This window comes from Falco punctatus (assembly GCF_963210335.1).
Source record: "Falco punctatus genome assembly, chromosome: 3".
NCBI lineage: Eukaryota > Metazoa > Chordata > Aves > Falconiformes > Falconidae > Falco > Falco punctatus.
The window spans coordinates 98,769,514-98,784,289 of NC_137582.1; the positions used below are offsets into that span (position 1 = coordinate 98,769,514).

General features: G+C 38.4%; 2 protein-coding genes across 9 annotated transcripts in view; one reads left to right on the forward strand and one right to left on the reverse strand.

The window, feature by feature from the left end:
* The window catches only part of RNF182 (ring finger protein 182), a 279,878-nt gene that overhangs the window by 196,192 nt on the left and 68,910 nt on the right, over positions 1 to 14,776 (forward strand). The gene's annotated exons all lie outside the window — the stretch shown is intronic.
* The window catches only part of KIF13A (kinesin family member 13A), a 131,618-nt gene that overhangs the window by 10,712 nt on the left and 106,130 nt on the right, over positions 1 to 14,776 (reverse strand). For 6 of the 8 annotated variants that reach the window (XM_080379751.1, XM_080379758.1, XM_080379755.1 and 3 more), the window contains 17 exons: positions 13,839 to 13,988; positions 13,206 to 13,370; positions 12,403 to 12,576; positions 11,706 to 11,857; positions 11,453 to 11,585; positions 11,191 to 11,337; positions 10,186 to 10,224; positions 8,769 to 8,868; positions 8,550 to 8,676; positions 7,460 to 7,515; positions 6,013 to 6,137; positions 4,818 to 4,994; positions 3,467 to 3,559; positions 2,475 to 2,627; positions 1,982 to 2,059; positions 1,401 to 1,448; positions 847 to 958 (listed from right to left, as the gene is read on the reverse strand). In XM_080379751.1, the coding sequence (XP_080235877.1) occupies positions 847 to 958; positions 1,401 to 1,448; positions 1,982 to 2,059; positions 2,475 to 2,627; positions 3,467 to 3,559; positions 4,818 to 4,994; positions 6,013 to 6,137; positions 7,460 to 7,515; positions 8,550 to 8,676; positions 8,769 to 8,868; positions 10,186 to 10,224; positions 11,191 to 11,337; positions 11,453 to 11,585; positions 11,706 to 11,857; positions 12,403 to 12,576; positions 13,206 to 13,370; positions 13,839 to 13,988 (2,029 nt within the window). The remainder of the gene's footprint in view (positions 1 to 846; positions 959 to 1,400; positions 1,449 to 1,981; positions 2,060 to 2,474; positions 2,628 to 3,466; positions 3,560 to 4,817; positions 4,995 to 6,012; positions 6,138 to 7,459; positions 7,516 to 8,549; positions 8,677 to 8,768; positions 8,869 to 10,185; positions 10,225 to 11,190; positions 11,338 to 11,452; positions 11,586 to 11,705; positions 11,858 to 12,402; positions 12,577 to 13,205; positions 13,371 to 13,838; positions 13,989 to 14,776) is intronic. The other 2 variants (XM_080379752.1, XM_080379753.1) reach the window with 2 other exon arrangements.

A 14,776-nucleotide genomic window follows, 5' to 3' on the forward strand; every position in this document is an offset into this window, starting at 1 on the left:
GTCAGTATTTTGGTATTTAACCACCGGCCCAAGCACAAGATAACACAGAGCTCAACAAGAGGAGATTACGCCCTTCTGAGAAGTCTGGAAACAGAAGGAAAGCAAAGAATAACAGTTTCTGCCCCTCTGTTCTGAGGCTCCAATATTTCTCTTTTATATCTCAGTCATAAAAACAGTGGGAAGTGTCCTTGAAAGTGGAACTGACAGCTCTTTGTTTCCTGTGCCTCACCTGGGTTCTGTCCACAACACTGCAATTCTGCCCTGGTACCAAGCCACTAATCCTGCACAGCCAGGATGATCAAAAAGGAAATTACAGGCAAGGAAGCAATGAATAAATTCTCAGTCCCACTTTATTGCAGCAGTATCTCTACCTGTATTGCCTGATCAAGAAGAATGTGTTATCATTTGATTTGACAAAAAGAAGGCACCTGCGACACACTGACATGGCAGAGCAAATATCCAAATCAATAATGAACCTGCAAAAGGACCCTTCCCCACTTTAACAAAAGCACCTTATTTTTCAAATTCATAAAAATAACAGCAGTTCCTTTTTGTCTCTTTTTTTTTATTATTATTTTTTCCCCTCCTACTGTTCTGATTCACATTTAGCTTGTTCTTCCACTCTCCTCTTGGCTTTTTGGACACCCTCAACTTCCCATCCTTTCCTGGATGTCTTCATGCATTTCTCCCTTTCTCCCCTACTTCCACATTATGTTCAGCTGTTATAAGCAAGAAGCTAGATAATGCATTTAGTAGGAAAAGAGCACTGATAATTTAATTCTCTGTTTAATGCAGTAATTTAAAAACCACAAACACTATCATTACATATATACTTTAAAGACTCACCGCTGCCATCTTTGCTCTTGCGAGGTGACTCCCTGGGTAAAGTACCGTAACATGATACATCCTGATAACTGGAACAACAGTCAGATATATCTAGGTGACTTTCAGACCAACCCTAAGAAAAAAAATACATAAATACGCATGCTGATACAGAGAAACCTGGAAAAATTAATAGGTAAACTCAAAAGCAGGTTTTTTCTTTTAAAAAAAACAAAACAAACCTGAAGGAATGTCAACTTACTGACTTAAGAGAGTTTTCCTGTCTCACATAAATGGATTCTTTATAAGCTAATTAGCTTTTCAGTGAAGTATATTGTTTCACTGTAACTTCCCCCCTCTTAAATCAGTTTTTACAATTCTAATATGAAGAGCAGAGAACAAGGTTTAATTCAAGATAATAGGTAATTAGTGCAGCACTCTGAAGTTACATTATGTATACCATTAAAAATATGTTTTCCTTTTTTTTTTTTTCCTCAAATGTTCAAATACATCTTGCTTCAAAGAGGGGGGGTAAAAAAATCTGAGAACGTGCACCATTTGTTGTCATGTTTACATACCTTATCATCTTCATCACAGGCAGAAAGATCTAGTCGGCTACAGGATACCTACAGAACACCGACAGACAGAATGACAAAATGTCTATTTTTAGTTATAAAATGCAATGCCTTGAGGAGACACTGTGATCATTTGGTCCTAACAACTTCTCCATTACATCTTTTAGATAAGGTTATTTATAGGGAGAGCTGTTTGTGCTGTATGAACGGGTGACAGCAGAACACGTGAAACGCACACAAAATGGAAACTCTCTCTTCACACTATGAAAAAATTTAAAGGGATTTTGAAGAAAGTAATCTGATTCAGGGCAGTTATGCTAAACTACTTCCAAAACCATCAAAACAAATATCCTTATCAGAAGAGTTTCGCCCAACCCTCCCACTTCCCTGCCAGCTCTGTTGCCTGCTGGGATGGACAGCTGTGGGCAGGGGTTTCAAGTGCCTCGTGACAGCTTCCCTACAGGTTGGTTAGTCCTCGCTCAGAATAATCATTACTATATCCCATTGTGCAAGCATCACATCAGCACACAAACAGCACCCCCTGCCCATTAGTACTAATTTACCGGAGGATAAAGAGTCCTTACGTTGTGGACATTTGGAGTGCTGATGCTTCTGCGGATGTTCCTCGCCTTGGTGGAGAGGGCCTCTTTGACTGTGACTGCCTGCGTAAAGAAAAGAACATGCTAAAACAATGCCATGGTCTCCTCATGAGAAATGATCATGCAGGATAGAAACTTTTTTCCCCAGTGCGGCTAACAGCAGCAAACAGGGCTTGCATTTACAAAATCTTCATTTGCATGTACAACCACCAAAATCTGTAGCTGAAATTAATTTGCTGGCCTTTGTCTGTTCAGGTTCCTAGTACTACACTGTTGTTAGCTATAGCTACTACACCCACCACTACTGGAATTCTGTATTTCACTGAAGTAACTCAGTCTTACGTTTATCTGTCCAACGTTCTCTATCAAAACCCAAACTGAAAAAAAAGCAACACTTAAGTGTTTTTAAAAGATCAATCATCTCTACTTGAAATCTCATGATCCAGTTCAAAAGGTGCAAGAAGTGTCTCTTCCTTGCCTGTCTTAGTCGTTCAAGGCCCAGAATGTTCTCCACTTGCAGCACACCACGGGTGTATTTCTCAATGTACGTTTCACCATCAGACGTGCCCTCATTCTCACTCCTTGCGGCCATCAGTGCTAAGGTCTCCCGATCCTCAATTTCTTCTGTAGCCTAAATTACAAGTTAGACTATTGAAGTTTTTAAAAATTAAAGCCTATTGTTTTTGATGTATTGGTTCACTTCTTTAGACCTTCTCAATCCAGAAATTAATTTGGATCTATAATCCCTAACTTTATCAGTAATCCTAAATCAATGATCCAGAACTTCTCAATATAGATGTAAATGATGCTGAACTAGGAAGAGGTCATGCTCAGAAGTTTTGCACATTTGCTGTAGTCAACATACTTCTAGAAACAATGCTTATATAACCTGAAATCACAGACATTAAGGATTAATTAATGACAACTCCCTATGCAAGTAAATGCAACTTCCTTCCCAAATCTTAGATATGCCACGCAATTTACCTGGAGTTTAAAATTTAAGTACTGCTGCACAAAAGTGACAGCTATATGGTGACAAGAGTATGTTTTCATTTGTCCAGTTTGTGTACCTTTAAAATAAATTTTATTGTACATTTACAATTTGTATAAGCTTTTTCTATAAAGATCAATTTATACTCCTGCGAACTCATTTTCCCAGCTATTCTGTTTTCACTGGCCTGAACATTTCCGAGTACCGTCTACAATCTTCCTGCAGACACTAATGTGATTTCAACAATAGCTCTACTACAAGAACTCAGTTAAACACAGTAGAAGAGAAAATAAAAACCCCACAGGTTTCCACTGTTTAAAGATAAACATTATCTCCTCACTGAACTTCGGTATATACACTTTGGCAAGCCGCCTCATATCAGCAAAGCAGGACATTTACTTCCCCATCGGTATCACCCACTGCGGTAAGTCATTATGTTTGTTTTGGTGAATTTGCCAGAGAAATACAGTACACCTTACCTTCGGTATATTGGATACTATTTCATATGTCACTCCACAGGCATAATATATATTTTTCAAGGATATTCTCCTTTTCAGGCTCTGGGTAAAACTCTAGGAAAAAAATGTAATTTTCAATTATTGTTTTGTTAATGATTATTTATGACATCCTAAGAAATAAAAGACCACAATGCAAAAATGTATTTTACCACAAAAGCACATTTTTCAGGACCACAATTTAGCAAGTTCCTTTTTAGCATTAACAATAAAGTACCCTTTACAGCCCTATGCTCAGTATACAATGCTACTAAGTTCAATCAGTAACAGTTTTTTCCTGTTTTGTGCTGATGCTCTCTCATTGTGTAACAGCGAAACTGCAGCTGTACGTCTCCGATGTACAGACACCATCTTTTCTCATTTTGTCAGCCACCTGTTAAACAGGTAGAAAATTCCTTTTGCAATAGCAAAGCATAACTCTGCTTTCTAGCCACAACTGAAACAGTAACCAGTTTTCACTGCTGTAATTACAAGCTTAACATGCTTCAGTGTCAGGTTAGTTAGCCTTTACATCGCTAACTTAACTTTCACCTAATAAGGGATTTTAGATACACTAAACTAGCAAAGGACACTATGCCAAACACAAAAAGGCATGGAATTCAGCTGCTTAGCAAGTTGCTTAGTAGTACAACAGCTGGTTTGTGCTCCTCCCCCTATTTGCAATGCAAAAAACTGAAGCAATTCTGAAATATGTTCTAGGTCTCATCTGGGAAACAGAAAGGAACATCATTTCAGAGAGCAGCTCATTGTCTAAACTGATGAAGCAGCAAAGCAAGGGGAACAGCAACCACTCGTGGCCAAAGGAAACACCCTACCCAAAATCACCTTGTTAAAGGGGGTAGCATGGCCACATTTGGGTAGTGCTGGGAAACAAACCTAGTCTATAATTGACAGAGAAAGTCGCAAAGAGGAAGAAAAAAGAAAAAAAAGATCTGTTGTGTTTACACGAACATTTGAAGGCTCCAAAGATGCTTTCAGGAGCAGAATGCCTACAATCACCCTGTACTAGAGAATCTACCACAAACTTCCAGAATCAAAGAACGTTTCAAGTTGTACAGACAAGAAGGTAAACTTATTTTTTGTTACAACAGGAGCACCTGTTGCATTTTGAACCAGGCTGAAAAATGGACACTTCAAAGGAATTAACCAGAAGCACACAGTTTCACTGCAACCTATAAAGATCTATTTTACATTTGTCTTTCAAGAGAATTAGAGACCGAACTTATATAAAATGAAGCAAGCAGCTAAGAAAACACATTAATAAAACTAACACTATGAAATAAAATTAATAAAAAATTACATATACATTTTTTACCTGCTTATTATAAATATTGGCTGCAATCCTTTTGCGTAATACCAGTTCCATTGCAGCAGGATGGCTGAGCTGCACAGTAGTCTTCACTATTAAGTAAATTCTCTCATTTTGAGGTGTTACTCTATTCAGGTGCACTGAATCATGGACAGAAGAGTCCCAAGCAGCCGTGGCTGAAACCTACAAAGAGAAACGAAGTGGAGGAAGGAAAGGGAAATCAAAGATTCAACTGGTATAATCTGCAATGATGTGACATGGAATAAGACAGTTCTTCAATGAGAGAAAAAACAAGCATCACTGAACAAAGTGGAGTCAAACCTCCTTTCCATAGTAAGGAATTTATCAAAAGAAGCACAAAAGAGGTGGTAAGATATTGGGGAAAACAACTGTCAGCACAATCCCTGCACTGTGCAAACTCTGCCCCAAAAGCATGTCTTCACACAGCTGGAGACAGAAAGGAAAGCAGAAGCAGCACTGGAGGTGCTTATTATTCCTTATAACAAATCCTATTCCATCTGTATTAAAAGTTTATTAAATTCAGCATCAAATCTTCGTCTGTGTTTGATTAGGTTATAAGGTCCCACACAGAATAAACATGCTCCCATCCTTAAGAACATCTTTTGCCTTCCTCCTGCCTGCTCCCCAACTTCGGTGTCCCATTTATTCTGGAAATGGTCTTTAAAGCAATGGCCTGAGCTGGTGCAGTACATGGAAGAAATGAGCTAAAGCCATTACAAAATGGGTTCAGAACCATTCATTTCCAACAATTCCCAAACTTTATATTTAAAAAGTAATTGTGTACTATAAAGGAATAAGTTTTATTGAAATATTAAGATTTGCCTAGTGTGCACAATAAACAAAGTAGTTTTCTCTGAAGAATCAAGAGCCTGCACGAGGAATGATGAAAGGGTGAGGAAGGAAGAAAAAGGGATTTTGAGTCAGGCAGCTGGATTATTCTTTTGCCAAGAAAAGCTAAGACTTGTCACCTCTGAATCAAGGCAGAAGAGCTAACAAGTCATATTCTCTTAAATTCTTAGGTAATAGGCCAGAAAATCAAGGCAGCACTAAATACCAACAGTACTTGTAAGACAGAAAGATAGTAATAATGATTAAATATATACAAGTAGAAAATAAAACATACAAAGAAAGTGTTAACATAAGCTGCAGTTGTCAAGAAGGAGGCTAGCTAACAATTTACCTCATCATCACTGTGTTTTATGATCGGCAGATAAAAGAATGGACTCCCATGCTCCTTTGGTAGTATTGAGTTAACTCCTGATGCATGGGGACCTATAAGTTGTTCATTGGCACTGAGGTCATCAGCTAATGAAACAAATGTGCAAAGAATGAAATAGTTTTATATTGAAGGATATTAATATAGAAAGCCAAAGTTGTAATACAAAGTTGTAATAAAGTCCTACTCATACTTCATAATACATTTAATCCTAATAAATCTTATTACTAGACATTATTTTGAAGACTATTTCAGCATACAAAAGAAGGGAAATAAAACTAAGCTAAGACTCAGCCTGAACACATTCTCACATAACCTAAACAGAATTCAGAACTATTTATCGGTATTCATTACATCAACGTACCCAGCTGGAAAATTTCTGATTTATCCACCTGTCAGCCTAACCAGCTCATCTCTTATTTAACTCACTTCTAATGTATCAGGGAATCTTTAAATTGAGAACAGCAGTTCTGGCTACATTAGGCTTTTAGCTAAACAAACAAACAAACAAAAACAAAACAAAAAGAACAAAATCCCCAAAAAAACAACAGCAACAACAAAGAGTTGTACAATGATCCATCAATGTGTTCAAATATCCTGTTTGATCTTCTGTCTGTTAATCTCTGCTGATAATGAAAAAAACAAAAAAACATTCCTTGTCAGCACAGATGAAGGGAAGAGTGCGTATAATTTTCCAAAAGCAGCTTCTAAAGCAGGTATTTATGTGCTGCCTATGTAACCACGTCTAGTAGCCCACTGCAGTGCTGGATGTGACAAGGCCTGTGGATCCTCTTCTGCTTTATGTCCAAGTTTATACTTACAGACTTGCTTCCTAAACAGCCTTTGGATGTGGTGCTAATTCTAGTCTCTCGTTGCTTACGGTGTGTATCTGTGTCTTAAGAATATAAATCAATAGGCTTCTCACACTAAAAACTAAATATCTTCACAGGGAAAACATCTAGATTCTCTACCAAAACGCTTGTTGTAGCGCTAACACGCTCTTCATTACTCAGCTGTTTAAGACTCTACAGATACCTCAGTGGAAGGAGGTCTGAAAGCACTGGAAGTTTTTCCATCAGTGCTTTGATGACATGTGGATTTGTACATCAAAAAGTTTACCAGATTTTCTTATCAGCTGTTCAATTTAAACTAAGCTTGCTCTCTTACGCTATTTTCTGTTTTACAACCTACCCTTGTACTCAGATGTCCCCCAATTTTTATCTTTATTTTAATATAGTTATGTTTAATTATTCCACATACAGAATCGGAAGAAAAAACATTTTACAAGCCATATCAGACAGTGTCATTGCCAGGACTTGTTTGAGTTCTTAAGCCATTTCAGATTCACTCTTCCATTTACCAATATTGATTCAAACTCATTCCCCAGATCCAAGTTTCTGTTACAACATACCATTTAAATCAAGGAAGAGGACAGGTATATGTGTTTCCATTCCTGCAGGTGGAATCCTGAAACAAAACAAACTGCTGTCAACATGGAAGGCAAATTCATACCTAAGCTAATTTGGACAAACAGATCTCCATGCAAGGTTCATTAACTGTAACCAGTGAGTAAAGCTGTCAACTTCTTGATGGCAAATATGAACGCCTATGTTGCACAGGCAATATTTTGTTTATCTACACATGCAGCTAAATGTAGCGCTTTGCCAAAACTTCATTCACACTGCAGAGCACATTCAGTTGCTGTGAAGATGAGAGTTTGAAACTATTCTGTTTCTTATGAAGTTAACTGACTGTAGTCATCTCATACATAAAGCTTAGCAACCTTTCAAACAACCAGATACGTAACTACTGGCAAGGCATAGTCTTTATATCAATAAATACACTTTTAGCTATATGACCACAGCTCGCTTCAGGCGGATAAGGGGAAAAAATGGGAGGAAAGAATATCACTACATCATTTACCCAATGGAGGAGAGATATTGGGTATTATCAGAGATTCAATGTACACTTGATTAGAGCTGTATTTCTTGTCCACACTTTCCCAAATCTAACATGTTGCAGTCCTCACTTTTGCATGTCAATTCAACTGATTTTAGTTAAAACACAGATTTGAATGAAATTAAGAGAAATGTTAGAAATTCAAATGAAACAGAAGAGAACACATCCTCTGAAATCAGAATTTCTTTGCTCTCCACCCCTTATCAAATGAAATTATCGCATTCTACTATTCCTTTTTGAACCACTCTTTTTTCTGAAAGGTGTCGAACTACAGGATAACTTTCTCAGAATTTTGTAAATCTGTTGAATACTACGTTAAATTCAAAAGCCATCTCAAAGCTACTCTATGTAATATGCTAACTAAGCCAACCTTTCTAACATTCAAACCAGCGCCTGACCTTCTAGCCTTCTGCCAACTGAGTGTAATTGGTAGTATTACAGGAAAATGTAGAAAGCTCTAAAACATCCTCTGATTTTTACCTTGTAGTGTGCAATGTTCATGCAGAAAATGCTAACCCCTCCAACAGTTTTTCTGAACATACCAATTTGCGGGGGCACCGGGAATTCCACTGCCTGGTGCTGGAACAAACACCGCATTCCTCTCTTCTGTCAGCCCTACCCACTGTTCCACCAGCCGGGCTTCTCGTTCTATGTCATCCTCAGATTTTTCTACAGTGAAAGAGAGCAGTATTGTATATGAAGTACATTTTTCACGGTCTAAGCAATAAATTACTTATAACAGGGACTTTTAAGCCTCAAACCTTGTTTATTGCTGATCTTTTGAATCTGCTCATCTAAGTATTCTCTGCGTTTTATCAATGCATCAGACCACCTTTCGCGTACACAGTTTAAATCTTCTTCCTAGCATGGAAAGAGAAAAAAGTTATTAGGCTATGCGGTTAAGATTAAGCAGTGAATTTTGTGATCATTTTATCAGAATTAATATGAAACAGCTTGCATGATGCAGAAAACTTTTTTCCCCAAGTGACATGCACAGTGATTAAGTACCTCATCACCCACGAATGGAAGCTTATTTGCTTTTAAGTCTCAGATTCCAACAGGAGGAAAAGAAAATGTGACTGCCTCAGTTGCTGAACAGAATTATATACCACAAGTGAATTACTCACAGAAGTGGCAATCAAACTTTTTAATAGCATGTGGAATAGGAAAAACAGGTATCATCAGTTGACTGTAAGTTCTCCTGAAGATTAGACAGGTCAGTACGCCCTCAAACCTGCACAAAATTCCATTGCCAGCAGCTGCTATCAGTGCAATTAAAAGATTTCTCATGCAAACAAAACCCATCATGCAATCATGCTTTGTGGTATCACAGAAAATCTGGTTTGTTCTTCTCTGTGATATGTCAGGAAGCGCATAAACAGCCCGCAAGAAGTTAGTACCTTAATTGATACTTTTGAGATTGCTTTAAAACCTAACACATTATCCTAGTAAGGGATGTCAGCGTTCTCATCTAACTGGTTTTACTTCTGTAAGGCTGCCTATTAGAAATAATTCTCCCATGCAGAAGTCTGAAAGATATTTTACTGTTTTAGGCATTTTCTCTTCTGCCCTTCATCACCTTTTAAATCTCTTCTGTTATATTGTCTAAACTGTGACTGCCTTGTATTTATCACCCAAAACACCTGGCTCAAGGTTTGGTTTTGTGCAGATAAGAGAAATTGCTTCACTGAAGCTTCTGTATTCCCACTCACATCCTCCCCTCTCTCTCCCACAAGATTTTCAGAAAACTGCACAACATATAAAAGGTTAGAGTGTTTTCTTTAGAAAACAAACAAACAAAAAATCCTGTGCTCCTAATTTGGTTGGGAAAGATGCCTGCAGCTGCAGGTGGTTGCTCTTTTCCCTATTATATTCACTGGAAACTGTTTTCATTCTAAATTAAAGTTTCTAAGCTTTTATTCACATAGCAATTCATGTAGCCAGTTAGGAGAGCTGACTGCTGAGTTCTAGAGAAGAGAGCACACTGCAAGTGTACAACGTCACGAGATAAACTGAAATAGCAGTGGTTTATAGCCCAGGTAGCCTCTTTAATGCACAGCACATATCTATTTCAAAGCTGATTTTGCTTGCTCCAGTACGCTTGTTCATTTGAAAGTTGCTGGCTATTAGCATTAGCTGTGCCCCATGCCACAGGATTGACAGCAACAGCAGCAATACCTGGTAACTATCCATATCACCACCATCATCCTCCTCCTTCTGGTAGGAGAAAATAAATTTTGTAAAACACAAAAAAACCATGCATTTCTCTCAACAGAAACTCACAGAAACACCCCAAAACATGAACACAAACATTTCTGCCACAAACTTATAACACGTTAAAATTACAACATTCAAATAACCAAAGTCTTATTAACAGGTAGAAATAGATTCTTTTTCCCCACTACAGACTACAGAAGCTCAGCCATGATTTGAGTGTTAGTGAATCTATTTATTAAAGAACCAAAACCCCACAGAATACAGTGCCAGAAAAAGGACAGAATCAAGGTTTATAGTTTCATCTGTATTTACTTTACTTGTGGTTCTAAAGGTAACCCTTCTGACAAAAGCACCTTGCTTCTGTGGGTGGCCCATTCCACTTACTCCTTGCCATCACTGTTAAAAATCATGCTTTATTTCCAATATGAATTTATCCAGTATCAGATTGAAGTCATTCATACTTCTTAAGGACTTTTTCTGCTACACGAAATTGCCCTTTCACATTTAGTGATGGCTATTCTTGATTCTGCTCAAATAAAACCTCAGTCCTTTTTAAAAAGGTAAATAGTATCTCATTAAGACATTTTCTCTACTAATTTTCATTTCTTTCTGCTTTTCCCCTTCTCAACTTCTGCCATCCCTATAAGGGAGGGAAGCATGGCACTAGGAATCTAGTATTGATCACCTCTATACACAAAGGTAAAAACAACTTTCATATTCCTGGTGCCTTGTGTATATCCAAATACCACACTTGGTACTGTATCATTATACACCGAGTTATAAACAAAAAAAAAAGCAGATTTAGCACCATATGCTCACATTATATGTATTAACCTCAAACGTGTGTATAACTGCAAAAAAACATACCATGTACCAGTGTGCTAAGGTGCCTTTTGGAATTATATTGAGTTGGCTCTAGAACAGCAAAACCAAACCAAACTGAAGTGAACAAATGAACCGTCTCACCTGGTAGCTGTCCAAGCCCCTTTGCAGTTTGGTTGATCTGGCAGTCACACCACCTATAGAGACTGAAAGAATTGCTTCTACCATGAGAGGCAATGTTCCTGAATGTTGTACGGGTTTCACTGTCACCTGAACTCTGCGAGAATGTCCCTGAACAGGCAATGAAGAGAGAGAAAGAGAGAGAAAAAAAAAATCAGAGAGAAACTAAGAATAAAAGTAAGAATCAACTTAAGCATCAGTAAGAAGACAGGGAAAAGATACATACCTGCCGAAGCTGGAAAATTCCCCCTGTGTTTACATCTTTTGCCTGATGGAGTTCAACTGCAGTATATTCTCCCATCTCATTCAATTCTTGTATGGAAATCCACATTTCTATTCTTCGAGTTACTTCATTCCACCTAAAAAGACATCCCCACAAAAACTAATGGCTGCCTCACCAAAGTATATTTTTGTGCACCACAAGTATTAGAAAGCCTTTGGAAAGCTGATGGAAGCATTCATGTATAATTTATTTGTACCTGTCTCTCAGCGTCCTAGTTTTAGCATGAAGAGAATCAACTTCCCAAACGGAGCTGCCATTGCCAGTGCATCTGTGACCCCACACCTCAATAGCAAGAGCTCCTTCTGAAATGAACTCCAAAAACTCCTCTGTGACGTTCACCACATAGTCCTGGCAATGAAAAAAAAATTAAAAAAAATCACATCCAATCAAATGAAATCTCAACTAGTTTGTAAGGACACACCCAACAACTAACTACCGGCATGGTAAAACCATACAGTTTGGATCACAAAGCTTGACTCTGGGCAAGAAAGTTGTGAAACTTCTCAGCAATTCCTGATTCTGCATACTGCATTTCATGCTTTGAAAATTTCTGTAAAAACAGTGTTAGAGCCCTAATGATTTTCTTAAAGTCACTGAACTTACCAAACAGGTACATAATAAGATGTCATTATATAAACTACATTTTTCCCCATGCATTAAAGATGACATCTGAATTTAAGTGACCACTAATTAGAAGATTTTTTTCATTTTGTTGTATTTTGAAGAAGTGACGAAGTGAAATATTATGGCATGCTAAAATATAGTCAAAAGTCATTAGTTATAAGACTTGATTCCCTCCTCCTTTCCCCAACAAAACAAGGCTCAGAGTCTAAACAGATTATCTCAAACATACCATCCTACTGGTAACACTATTTCATAATAGCAGTAGTTACCTTACAGTGAGAGAAGGTCACTGTAAAATGAGCATCTTTGCTCTGAGGTGAAGGCACATCTGGATCCACCACTGGTGCCGCTACGGTTGACTTGCATTGATCCCAAAATGTATATTGACAAAAGACAAAGTTGGAAAGATTAGGTGGCAGTCCGGTTGCTTCTTTTATTTTCACCTGAGGAGACAAACCAGACGTTGTCATAAATATGACTGTTTCTTCTTCAACTGTAAATTGTTCAAGCTCCAAGTATTTAATCCAAAAGTACCAACAGCCAAGAAGAATTTTTAAAGGACTCCTCCAATCGCTTAGTAAGGATGTTCCTATTTAGGAAACCTGTATTTTGCATATACAGAAATACAGATGCAAGGAAAACATATATCTAACTTGCCCACCCATGTACGTGTTTTCTTTGAGGAAGCTGATAAACTCAAGTGGAGAATGAAGCACTTGTGACAGAAGAAATGAAATCCAGACGCCACCCATAGATACTACATTAGATGATCAAACAAACAGTAGGAGATGGTTACACAGAAAAACTGTTTCCCCTTCTGCGTCTGCCAAGGACAGCCCTTGTAACTTCAGTATTTATGACACAGACCTGTGTATACTAGAAACTAATGCAAATTAATTCAGCCACTGGCAACCACAGACTGACCTACACTGAACTGTAAGAAGAGAAATCTCTCTTTTCTCTTCAGAGAATTTTAAGCAAGCAATAGCCTACAGAGCTTAGTACTTCACATCAGACTGACCACATAGTTACAAAGCCTTGAAACTTAACTTCACCATGTGTTCCCACTTACCCTGCAGGACAGCTTTTTTGCTCTGTGAATAATTTCTCCATTGTTATCCATGACTTCCAGACTCCCACTCTCGCTGGAGTTCTCTGATGAGTCATCTCCTTCTACTACACGTTCTGGGACAGACCCAGTGACTCGCATTACTTCAACATGCAACCGTCCTGCAACCTAAGGCAAGACAAATACTAAGAACCTGTGCACAAAGGACATAAAGGCATTAAGATGGTAGACACCTAACTCCAGGCGTGCAAAGGCAGAACTGAACAGCTCTCAACCACCAAACGAAAAGCAACAATGTCAAAAAAGAGGAGAGAGGGAGGGGGAAAAAATATTTGTACACAGAAACACTGGCCTTTTTAATTCATGCACCACAGAAAAGGTATACAGTGGCATGACCATACATCAGAACCATCACACGCTGGGTTTTGCTCAGTTACTGGCATTGATACTGGGAATTTTATTTTAGTAGCTGGGCAATTGTAAACAGTTAAAACAGAAGACATACCTAGCAATTTGGAAAACACTTACTCACTGGGAAACAAGACAATAAGCATCATTTGCTTGTTAGGACACCAGTGTACATTTAGTGTCCCTGCAGGAAGCCCCGCAGCCCGCCCCAACGCTGCCGGGCGTTACCTCTCCCTGCTGGCTGATGATGGGCACGGCATACTGCAGCTTAACATCGTAGAAAAGGCACTCCAAAAACACGTTGGCGACACCAATTAAGTTGTGGTTCTCTTGCGCTTCGTAAAAAGGGTCACCTCTTTTGCCAATCAGCTTCCTTATCTGTTTTAAAGATCATACAAGTTATGTCAAAACCCCGTACGCTGGTTACACAAAATCAAATAACCATGTAGTAGAAGATGATGGCACAAAAATTAAGTCTTTTAATTTAATCACTACTCATCTTTTCTGTCCCTTCCTGTTACACAAGTAGAAAGAGACTAGAAGCGTATCACAAATCTGAAATGAAATCTCTGAAATGAGACTTTATACCATCCTTTCTTCACTATGGGATATAATAAAATGATGTTCTACATTTTTAGTGATGTCAAGACAAAGCAGATTTTACCATGAGCAAGCACAGTCGCCATTGATTTCAAGAAGTTTCACCTTACTTTCCTGCTCTGTTTACACTTCTTAAATGACAAGACAAATCATCCCCCAGCTGAATAGCTGGTCTGGCTGCTGGGTGTCACTACAAGGGCAAACGGGAAGGTGCAGGATGACTCCCACTTAAGTGTTCTTATGACTCCCATAGGGCTGAGTTCACATCTGCAGTGTTTTCTATGCAAGTACCTCATACACAGCCACAAAGAATTCATGCAGATTTTTAGCACGATATGCACTCCTCAGTGGACTGGTTTGCTCCTTCCCTTCTCCTCCTCCTTCATCTTCAACACATGCATTTGACCTACGTGTTTCTATGTAGCACATAGAACACATGCATTACAGACAACATAGGTCATGGCAAGGACGATCCTGGCTCAGGCAGACACAATATATTCAAAGGATGCGCTATCAGTTCTTACTAAAGTCAGCAGCAAAATCATCGTTGTCTCCAATGGGCTTGA